Genomic DNA, 11885 nt, shown 5'->3' with positions numbered 1-11885 from the left:
ACCACAGCATGCGATCTCAGGCAGTAAGTACTTTCAATTCGCAGAGAGATCAGGGAGCAGATATAAGATGGTAGTTTATCCAACATGGCTTTGTAAATGAAAAAGTACCAGTGACTGAGCCTCCGTACAGTAAGTGATGGCATAACCGCCTTGGTATACAGGGTACAGTGATGCGTAAGTGCTTTACAATTTGTCAAAAATCTCAGTGCGCTGTGATACGCAGCATCTAACTTGCTCAGGTAATTGGCAGGTGCATTCATATAGATCAGATCACCATAGTCCAGCACAGGTCAAAAGGTCACAGAGCCTTTTCCTGGCCTCAAGCGAGAAACAGGACTTATTTCTGTAGAAGAAACCTAGCCTAACCCTCAGCTTTTTAAGCAGGTTATTGACATGAAGTTTAAAAGTGAGACAGTCATCAAGCCAGATACCCAAGTATTTGTAACAGGTAACCACCTCAAGTTGTATTCCTTGCGTAGTTACAATATCCAAAGCAGTCTCCGGTGTATTTTTAGCTTTAGCTTTAGAAAAGAGCATTACCTTGGTTTTATCCACATTTAAAAGAAGCTTTAAAAACAGCCTGTAATTTAACAACAGCCTCGTTAATCGAGGGACCTGCACAGTACATCACGGTATCGTCCGCATAAAAATGTAAGGTTGCTCCTTCGACATTTTCACCTAAACTGTTGATATAGATAGAGAATAAAAGTGGACCTAAAACAGAACCTTGAGGAACACCATTAGTGATGTTTAACCACTCAGAAGACAGCCCATCAAAGTGAACACATTGGGACCCTTCGGAGAGGTAGTTTACAAACCACCCACTGCATGGCTGGACATGCCGATACTGACCAGCCTCTGCTTCAAAATGCAATGATCGACATTATCAAAAGCTTACCAAAGCTGAAGCAGACGGTCAACTTCATTCATGTTCTTTCCGTTTTACTGACTGTAATCGCTTTACGCTGCTCTCTCTCGTCTCCTCTTCACTACTACACTTTTAACGGCACACGTACTTACAGCCAATCGGCTCTCTGAATTATGAGATGACGTTTGGTGGGGTTGCCAGCACTTTGCCCCACTTGTGATAATTGTGTTGCCGCACACATTGAATAGCAAAAGACTCTGAGCATGCGCAGTGTTGTTTTTACAGCACACTTTCATTTTCTGACAGCAGAGAGAGGGGCTTCACCCACTGCTCAACACGGCTCAATAGACACACTGTGGACACTAATTACAAGAACGCAGACTAAAACAGCAATGTACAGACAAATCAGATGACTAAACATGATCTTAAAATATATTTTAAGATATATATGTTTTGCATATTTTTGGAATTATTATTTTAATTACTTTCTGCTGACACTGTGGGGCTGTGCCCCTAATGACGAGTCACCACTGGATAGATAGATAGATAGATAGATAGATAGATAGATAGATAGATAGAGAGAGAGATAGATAGATAGAGAGAGAGATAGATAGAGAGAGATAGAGAGATAGATAGATAGATAGATGGATAGATAGAGAGAGATAGATAGATAGATAGATAGATAGATAGATAGATAGATAGATAGATAGATGGAGAGAGAGAGAGATAGATAGATAGATAGATAGATAGATAGATAGATAGATAGATAGATAGATAGAGAGAGAGATAGATAGATAGATAGATAGATAGATAGATAGATAGATAGATAGAGAGAGAGATAGATAGAGAGAGATAGATAGATAGATAGATAGATAGATAGATAGATAGATAGATAGATAGATGGAGAGAGAGAGAGAGATAGATAGATAGATAGATAGATAGATAGATAGATAGATAGATGGAGAGAGAGAGAGATAGACAGATAGATAGATAGATAGATAGATAGATAGATAGATAGATAGATAGATAGATAGATAGACAGATAGATAGATAGATAGATAGAGATATAGATATATAGATAGATAGATAGATAGATAGATAGATAGATAGATAGATAGATAGATAGATAGATAGATAGATAGATAGATAGATAGATAGATAGATAGATAGATAGATAGATAGCAATATATATAACATTCTGAATGGTTAAAATGTTCTTTAAAAAGGTCCAAAATACTGCAGGAAAATAGGCTTATAATATACTGTATATACATAAGATAGTATAATTTACAGATTTGTATAGGTATGTAAGTATGTATGTATTTATTTACGGGGAGCGTGGTACAATAAAAATATAGAAATAAATAGAAATAAAATAGAAACAAAAGGTACAATTTCAAGCAAAAATGTTTATCAAATACGAATGTGTTTTTGATTGCCTTCTTGTTTAAAAAAAAGGAAAACAAATGCAAATTATTTCCGAAAAGTCAAATAATTGTATAAAAATGTTGCGTCACATTTAAAGTCTCTAAAGATGACGTCATGTCCGTCTACCTGAACGCGCAGCAGTTCTATGTGCTGCTGATCTACATGGCCGGGATCTATGATGACGTAGAGGTGCAAACAGGAAGTAATAACAGCACGCTTCATGTTTCCTCCACACGTTTCAGCTGCTGGCGCCAGTGTTCCTCTTCATACATGCTGGTGAGTTCATTCACTGCAAACACTGACATCTCACACATCACCATTAGCATTTGCACCCGCCTCGCGACTGTGTTAGTGCCTGTTTCACCTCGGGGTGTGCGGAAATTAAAGGAGCAGCTAGCATGTTAGCATTAGCATAAATGATCCACCAAACTTCATTCAGAAAAATCACATTGTAATCTTTAGTAGCAGAAAGCACTGACAGAATACAGATGTGTTAAAGGTTGACAGCTCGCTAGAGCTTGGATGTTATTTCGGCTTACTTTGGGGTCAATAGTTGAGTCTACTTTACTATCAAATCTGAACTGATCTGAGAATATCTATATCATGTTTTTCTAGTTTTTTAATTGTTTTGTAATTCTTGTACATTGACTGCATTTTCTTTTTAAATGATTTAAAGGGCAGTATGCAGAGGTGGGAGAAGTACTCAGATATTGTACTTGAGTAAAAGTAGAAGTATTCAGATCTTGTGCTTGAGTAAAAGTAGAAGTACTCAGATCTTGTTCTTGAGTAAAAGTAGAAGTACTCAGATCTTGTACTTGAGTAAAAGTAGAAGTACTCAGATATTGTACTTGAGTAAAAGTAGAAGTATTCAGATCTTGTGCTTGAGTAAAAGTAGAAGTACTCGGATATTGTACTTGAGTAAAAGTAGAAGTACTCGGATATTGTACTTGAGTAAACGTAGAAGTACTCGGATATTGTACTTGAGTAAACGTAGAAGTACTCGGATATTGTACTTGAGTGAAAGTAGAAGTAGTCAGATCTTGTACTTGAGTAAAAGTAGAAGTACTCAGATCTTGTACTTGAGTAAAAGTAGAAGTACTCAGATCTTGTACTTGAGTAAAAGTAGAAGTACTCAGATCTTGTACTTGAGTAAAAGTAGAAGTACTCAGATCTTGTACTTGAGTAAAAGTAGAAGTACTCAGATCTGGTACTTCAGTAAAAGTAGAAGTACCAGAGTGTAGGAATACTCTGTTACAGTAAAATACCTGCATTCAAAATGTTACTTAAATATAATCAAAGTACTAGTAGTCATTGTGCAGATTGGGTATTTATTTTAAAACAGGTCACCCTTGGAAAAGGGGCTTTCACCTGGTTGAATAAAGGCTACAAACAAACAATAACCCAAACCGCATTAAATCTACTCTTTTTTATCTCACAACACAAACTAAGACTGTATTTAATTTTGTCTTAATGTACATTATTTCATTTCATATTCTGTTCTTGTACATATCATATTCTATTGACATGTATATAGACTTCTTGCACTACTTTGTATTTTTGTACTTTATTATATGCATTGTTGGAGGAGCTCAGGTCAGAAGAGTTTCATTGCCATTTCTACTCTGTAGCTTGAAGAACGTTGTGTATCTGTTTACAGATTGTGTCGTAGAGGCTGCTGTCTGAGCGTCTCCATGATGGCGGAGCGGCTGAGCTTCAGGAACATCACGGCTCTGGCTCCGATGGTTCGGGTCGGCACGCTCCCCATGAGGCTGCTGGCGCTGGATTACGGAGCTGACGTGGTTTATTGTGAGGTGAGGACGGAAGTGGAGTATGCTGAAGACTTTCCTTTTTAATAAAGCCTATAGTTAAAGGTCTCCTATCATGCAGGTCTCCTTTTGATGTCTTCTCTCCATCACCATGTGTCCCCCGTGTGTCAGGAGACTCACTAAGTGCCAGAGAATAAAACCCTCTCTCTTTTCCTCCGTACCCACATCTCTAAAAACGGGGGAATGGGAAAGTACACACATCATAGACATGTTTTTTATATATCTGAGACCTATAATATATGCCTTAAAATAGCACAATAGGAGACCGTTAAAGCTTGGTTAAGGTTACCCTACATTGTCCTCCTGAGTCCTACATTTTATCTTCATCTTTATCTTCATCTTCATTTATAGATTTTTATTATTGTCGTTATCTCGTTTTATTTTTGTGAATTTTCTTGTATTTCCGTTTCTTTCTCGTCTTTTTGTTATTTTCTTGTACTTGTTAATAATGAGAGCATTTCTCAAAACGAGGTCAAAGTCATTATTTTCAGACACTAACTTGTTCTTTTTTAGAAAGTTGAGTTATTATTTTTCAAGGTAATTATTATAAGGTACTACGTAATTATCTTAACATGTTAACTATTTATATATATTCATATAAACTCATTATTTTTCACATATTTACACATTATCTGTAACTTTATGACATTCTGAGTCCTTTTATTGACATTGTAACTTATTATAGAATCCTAAGGTCGCATTCACACCTCACAGCCGCTCTCTGCTGCGCGCCAGACCACCGTTTGTTACATGGTTTCATTCTTCAGAAGGTTCGGTTTGCGTTCACACGGCAACACTCAAACGGACTATAAACTTTGAACACAAGTAATGTGCACGGAAATGCTGTTCACCCATTGGTCAGACATTAAAGGGGTAAAAACGCAAATCCCGGCAATTTCTCCCGGAGCCTCCGCCATGGAGCATCGGCACTTTCGGCAGGTTATTCTCATGCTGCTGTTAATCTGGAGATCAACAGACTCTAGCGGACGGCTCATATGATTATACAGTCAGACGACGTGCATTACAAAACGTTAAAACACAATGAGACGGTCTGCAGTCAGGAGGAGGATTCACCGACAACAGGTGGCTCTGACTTTTATGTAGCTGACGGAGCATTTTTACTTTACACGACACTGTTCAACTCTTCATCCTGCTTCACTCTTTAACTAAAGATTTTGAAGACCTCCGCGTTCTTGTGACTCGTAAATACTACGCTTCCTGTGTTTTGGTGCGGACTGCGTTCACACCAGCGATGAACCGCTCCAGAGTTCACTAGCAAGCGCTCCGAGACCACCTCTGTTACCTCATTCACACCAACGCAACTCCGGTTCAAGCTCCCTGCTAGAGCTTTTCAGGTTCAGAACCGGTTCTTCGGTTTAGCTCCGGCTCTTTTCACACTGCCCAGAGTCCGACTGGTGCTGCGTCATTGCGTCGTCGTTTGCGTCATGACGTAACCGTTTGCGTGCCTGCTTCATAAAGCCAACCCGCGCGGAAACCCCTCACAGCTCACACCGACAACAACAACAATGGCCGATTGTGCTCCAGCTTCCTCTGAACCTCTTCGGAAGACCAGATTCCCAGCAGGTAGCTGGTCTCTTCAGTGGACCACTGCTGCTTGTTAAGTTTCTCCATCGTTGTGTACAAACTGGATACAACGCCGGCTTGTTGTTGTTGTTCAGGAGTTGATCCCGCCCCCGCCTCGACGTAAGCGTGACGTATGCGGTGCTTTTGCTCTGGCCGGACAATTTTTTGGTGCTTGAAACGAACCGGATTCCGGAGCTAAGAGGCGGCTCCGCTGCGGTGTGAACAGGAAACCCCGGTGCTTTTCAAGCTCCAGCTCCCAACCGGCCCTGAAACACCGTTGGTGTGAATGAGGTATTTTAGGCGGACCAGGTGTTTAGTTCACTTCAGAGGTCTCGGGCTGCGTTCACACCGACCCAAACGAACCAAGCGGCTAAACGCACCAGGGTTCAATTCAACCGGACTAACAAGGCCGGTGTGAATGCGATCTAAGTCTTCATTTGAGATGGATAAGTCTTTGTTTTAGTAATTATTTTTCTATTTTATTCTATATACTCACTCATTATTTGGTTAAACTCAGTTATTATTTTAAGACACCAAGTCATACAGTTTGGAGATATTAAGTCATTATTTTAAAAAAAAGTGTGGTTTTTATTTTCTATTGGCTCGTTATTACTTGAAAATGTGTGTGACTCATTATTTGGAGAAATCTTACCATTATAAGGAATAAAAAGATATTTTAAATGATATTAATATTTTTCTTATTTCAGCGAAAATCTGCTTCCATACCCTTTTAGAGTTTTAAATGTTTTTAACTCTGTGTCGTCGGTTTCAGGAGTTAATCGACATCAAAATGGCCCAGTGTGAGAGGGTGGTGAACGGTGAGTCTCTCAAACCCTTTTATATGTAAACAAATACATTAAAAACAATACACACACATACAGAAATAACTTGCTTACCTAGATAAAAGTACAAAAGTATTGGCATCAAAATATACTTAAAGTACCAAAAGCAAAAGTATTAAATACGTATTCCTTTAATTTTAACTTCTGCACTCTTTTACAACTTGAATTATTGTATTTGTTTACATGTTGTGAGCCTTAGAAAAAACCTGCTTCACTTTAGTTATTGTTTATATGATGAATAAAAACTTTAAACTTAGTTTTATGGCGTGTTTTCTCAGAGGTGCTGCACACGGTGGATTTTGTCGCTCCAGATGAACGAGTGATGTTCAGGACGTGTGAAAAAGAGAAGGAGAGAGTCGTCTTCCAGATGGTGAGCGACAGAACACTTTAAAGAGTCCTCTCCAGCTGATGTTCAGGTGTATATCAGTATGTAGTGTCTCTACTTTAAAGAGTCCTCTCTTGCTGATGTTCAGGTGTATATCAGTATGTAGTGTCTCTACTTTAAAGAGTCCTCTCCTGCTGATGTTCAGGTGTATATCAGTATGTAGTGTCTCTACTTTAAAGAGTCCTCTCCTGCTGATGTTCAGGTGTATATCAGTATGTAGTGTCTACTTTAAAGAGTCCTCTCCTGCTGATGTTCAGGTGTATATCAGTATGTAGTGTCTCTACTTTAAAGAGTCCTCTCCTGCTGATGTTCAGGTGTATATCAGTGTGTAGTGTCTCTACTTTAAAGAGTCCTCTCCTGCTGATGTTCAGGTGTATATCAGTATGTAGTGTCTCTACTTTAAAGAGTCCTCTCCTGCTGATGTTCAGGTGTATATCAGTATGTAGTGTCTTTACTTTAAAGAGTCCTCTCCTGCTGATGTTGAGGTGTATATCAGTATGTAGTGTCTCTGCTTTAAAGAGTCCTCTCCTGCTGATGTTCAGGTGTATATCAGTATGTAGTGTCTCTACTTTAAAGAGTCCTCTCCTGCTGATGTTCAGGTGTATATCAGTATGTAGTGTCTCTACTTTAAAGAGTCCTCTCCTGCTGATGTTCAGGTGTATATCAGTATGTAGTGTCTCTACTTTAAAGAGTCCTCTCCTGCTGATGTTCAGGTGTATATCAGTATGTAGTGTCTTTACTTTAAAGAGTCCTCTCCTGCTGATGTTGAGGTGTATATCAGTATGTAGTGTCTCTGCTTTAAAGAGTCCTCTCCTGCTGATGTTCAGGTGTATATCAGTATGTAGTGTCTCTACTTTAAAGAGTCCTCTCCTGCTGATGTTCAGGTGTATATCAGTATGTAGTGTCTCTACTTTAAAGAGTCCTCTCCTGCTGATGTGCAGGTGTATATCAGTATGTAGTGTCTCTACTTTAAAGAGTCCTCTCCTGCTGATGTTCAGGTGTATATCAGTATGTAGTGTCTCTACTTTAAAGAGTCCTCTCCTGCTGATGTTCAGGTGTATATCAGTATGTATTGTCTCTACTTTAAAGAGTCCTCTCCTGCTGATGTTCAGGTGTGTATCAGTATGTAGTGTCTCTACTTTAAAGAGTCCTCTCCTGCTGATGTGCAGGTGTATATCAGTATGTAGAGTCTCTACTTTAAAGAGTCCTCTCCTGCTGATGTTCAGGTGTATATCAGTATGTAGTGTCTCTACTTTAAAGAGTCCTCTCCTGCTGATGTTCAGGTGTATATCAGTATGTAGTGTCTCTACTTTAAAGAGTCCTCTCCTGCTGATGTTCAGGTGTATATCAGTATGTATTGTCTCTACTTTAAAGAGTCCTCTCCTGCTGATGTTCAGGTGTATATCAGTATGTATTGTCTCTACTTTAAAGAGTCCTCTCCTGCTGATGTTCAGGTGTATATCAGTATGTAGTGTCTCTACTTTAAAGAGTCCTCTCCTGCTGATGTTCAGGTGTATATCAGTATGTAGTGTCTCTACTTTAAAGAGTCCTCTCCAGCTGATGTTCAGGTGTATATCAGTATGTAGTGTCTCTACTTTAAAGAGTCCTCTCCTGCTGATGTTCAGGTGTATATCAGTATGTAGTGTCTCTACTTTAAAGAGTCCTCTCCTGCTGATGTTCAGGTGTATATCAGTATGTAGTGTCTCTACTTTAAAGAGTCCTCTCCTGCTGATGTTCAGGTGTATATCAGTATGTATTGTCTCTACTTTAAAGAGTCCTCTCCTGCTGATGTTCAGGTGTATATCAGTATGTAGTGTCTCTACTTTAAAGAGTCCTCTCCTGCTGATGTTCAGGTGTATATCAGTATGTAGTGTCTCTACTTTAAAGAGTCCTCTCCTGCTGATGTTCAGGTGTATATCAGTATGTAGTGTCTCTACTTTAAAGAGTCCTCTCCTGCTGATGTTCAGGTGTATATCAGTATCTATTGTCTCTACTTTAAAGAGTCCTCTCCTGCTGATGTTCAGGTGTATATCAGTATGTAGTGTCTCTACTTTAAAGAGTCCTCTCCTGCTGATGTTCAAATAGGAGCGCCAGTGTTACATAGTGATGTCACTATGTTCCTGAAGTAAACAAAGAAGTCGTAGAGAAATAACGTTTAATCTCTGTTTTTCAGGGAACTGCTGACCCGGACAGAGCGCTGATTGTTGCCAAACTTGTGTGAGTTCAAACTCCATATTTTTACCTTTTTAAAAATCAGTGTTTTCTTTTTTTTGATCAAATGTATGATCAGGTTTTTCTTCGTCTCAGTGCCATTTAAAATGTGGAAGAATTCCCAAACGGGAAAAGACACTCTCAATTAAGAAATATAAAAAAAGGTGTTTTTGATGGTCTTAAAATGGACGTTGATAAAAGATTAAATTGTTACTATAATCAGGGTGATCGAGCCCAATGTTTGCTTAACGGTTGCTCCGCCCTCATCTGTGATTGGACATTTGAGAAGTCATGTGATTTTGATCCATGACATCACAGCTTGTGTTAACCCATAGTTTCATTGACTCTCATGGACTACTATATTTAAGGAATTTTAAGTGTAAGGAAGTTCATACTAAAAATAGTCATTATTATTATTGAGATTTTAAGTCAATTTTTCTAAAATTAACTCGTAATATTTACGAGAAAGTCACAATTTTAGGTAAAGAAACAAAAACAACCTAATTTAATAAATGATGAAGAATCAAAGTTGTTTGGTAGTGTCTACAAACAACTAAAAAGCCCATTACTGATTTTCATGTATATTTAAAATAAATGATCAGATACTATTAAAACAACTTATCTTAGCTGAGCATGACTCAACACATTTGCAAGTTAAATACTTTAAGTACAGATACACACAAAAATTAGGGCATGAGATTAACACGATTTGAAATATCGTTATCTGAAGTGGTGTACGAGCTCTTTGGTATCCCATCATGCATTGGGTGAGCTGGCCTCTTAAATAAGATAAGAACTACTTTATTGATCCCAAGTTGGACATGTTTGCGTTGCAGCAGTATAGAAAGACAAGGAACAAATATACTTGTTGAATTAATGTACAGTAAGTTTGCCCACTTACAAATAAATGAACATTCGATCATTGTAATTTAATTTATTAAAAATATTGAGAAAAAGTCAGAATTTTGAGAAAAATTCAGAATTTTTAGAAAAAGTCTGAATTTTAAGAAAGTCAGAATTTTGATCCCAAGTTGGAACATGTTTGTGTTGCAGCAGCATAACAAGACATGGCATTGTACAATACAAATTAAAAGACGAGAAATACAAATTCCAAAATGTAAACATCTCAATAGAAATAAAACAGCATTAAAACAAATACTAGTTATATATATATATATATATATATATATATATATATATATATATATATATATATATACATGTGGAATACAAAATGTACAGTAAGTTTGCCCACTTACAAATAAATGAACGTTGTATCATTTTCATGGCAGCTTTATTTTAACAGTGAGAGTAAGAATATCAAAAAAATGAAATCCAGAAATTGACATTATACAAAAGATAAAAATGTATTTGCATTTAACTAAAGAAATAAGTACTTGATCCCCTTGCAACCAACAAGGATTCCTGGATCAAATACTTCTTTCCTCCACTGTATGTGAGGAGTGGAATATTAAATATTAGATTGTATATAAACGTAAAATGTCGTCCTGCAGGGAGAAGGATGTGGCCGCCATCGATGTGAATATGGGATGTCCCAAAGAATACTCCACTAAGGTGAGTTTCCTCTCAGTATAAAACCTAAACCTTTGACCTCTCTGTGTGACCTCTCTGTGTGACCTCTCTGTGTGACCTCTCTGTGACCTCTCTGTGACCTCTCTGTGACCTCTCTCTGTGACCTCTCTGTGACCTCTCTGTGACCTCTCTGTGACGTCTCTGTGCCCTCTCTGTGACCTCTCTGTGACCTCTCTGTGACCTCTCTCTGTGACCTCTCTGTCTGACCTCTCTGTCTGACCTCTCTGTGTGACCTCTCTGTCTGACCGCTCTGTGTGACCTCTCTGTGTGACCTCTCTGTGTGACCTCTCTGTGTGACCTCTCTGTGTGACCTCTCTGTCTGACCTCTCTGTGTGACCTCTCTGTCTGACCTCTGTGTGACCTCTCTGTCTGACCTCTCTGTCTGACCTCTGTCTGACCTCTGTCTGACCTCTCTGTCTGACCTCTCTGTCTGACCTCTCTGTCTGACCTCTCTGTGTGACCTCTCTGTCTGACCTCTCTGTCTGACCTCTCTGTGTGACCTCTCTGTGTGACCTCTCTGTGTGACCTCTGTGTGTGACCTCTCTGTGTGACCTCTGTGTGTGACCTCTCTGTCTGACCTCTGTGTGACCTCTCTGTGTGACCTCTCTGTGTGACCTCTCTGTCTGACCTCTGTCTGACCTCTCTGTCTGACCTCTCTGTCTGACCTCTCTGTGTGACCTCTCTGTGTGACCTCTCTGTCTGACCTCTCTGTGTGACCTCTCTGTGTGACCCTCTGTGTGTGACCTCTCTGTGTGACCTCTCTGTGTGACCTCTCTGTGTGACCTCTCTGTCTGACCTCTCTGTGTGACCTCTCTGTGTGACCTCTCTGTCTGACCTCTGTGTGACCTCTCTGTCTGACCTCTCTGTCTGACCTCTCTGTGTGACCTCTCTGTCTGACCTCTGTGTGACCTCTCTGTCTGACCTCTCTGTCTGACCTCTCTGTCTGACCTCTGTCTGACCTCTCTGTCTGACCTCTCTGTCTGACCTCTCTGTCTGACCTCTCTGTCTGACCTCTCTGTGTGACCTCTCTGTGTGACCTCTCTGTCTGACCTCTCTGTGTGACCTCTCTGTGTGACCTCTCTGTGTGACCTCTCTGTCTGACCTCTCTGTCTGACCTCTCTGTGTGACCTCTGTCTGACCTCTCTGTG

General features: G+C 39.4%; 1 protein-coding gene across 1 annotated transcript; it reads left to right on the top strand.

Annotated features, from left to right (window-relative positions):
- Positions 1-2460: 2460 nt before the first annotated feature.
- Positions 2461-10719, top strand: dus2 (dihydrouridine synthase 2; the record flags this gene model as incomplete). Its single annotated transcript, XM_034231960.1, is given in 6 exon segments — positions 2461-2572; positions 3954-4107; positions 6479-6524; positions 6827-6918; positions 9107-9150; positions 10659-10719. Coding segments are annotated over 5 exon segments (363 nt in total), but the record flags the coding sequence as incomplete, so codon positions are not given.
- Positions 10720-11885: the final 1166 nt, after the last annotated feature.

Source organism: Gymnodraco acuticeps, unplaced genomic scaffold (assembly GCF_902827175.1).
Source record: "Gymnodraco acuticeps unplaced genomic scaffold, fGymAcu1.1, whole genome shotgun sequence".
NCBI classification, from domain to species: domain Eukaryota; kingdom Metazoa; phylum Chordata; class Actinopteri; order Perciformes; family Bathydraconidae; genus Gymnodraco; species Gymnodraco acuticeps.
Note: the sequence above shows the minus strand (reverse complement) of the source record. Positions and strands in the feature narration are given on the sequence as shown.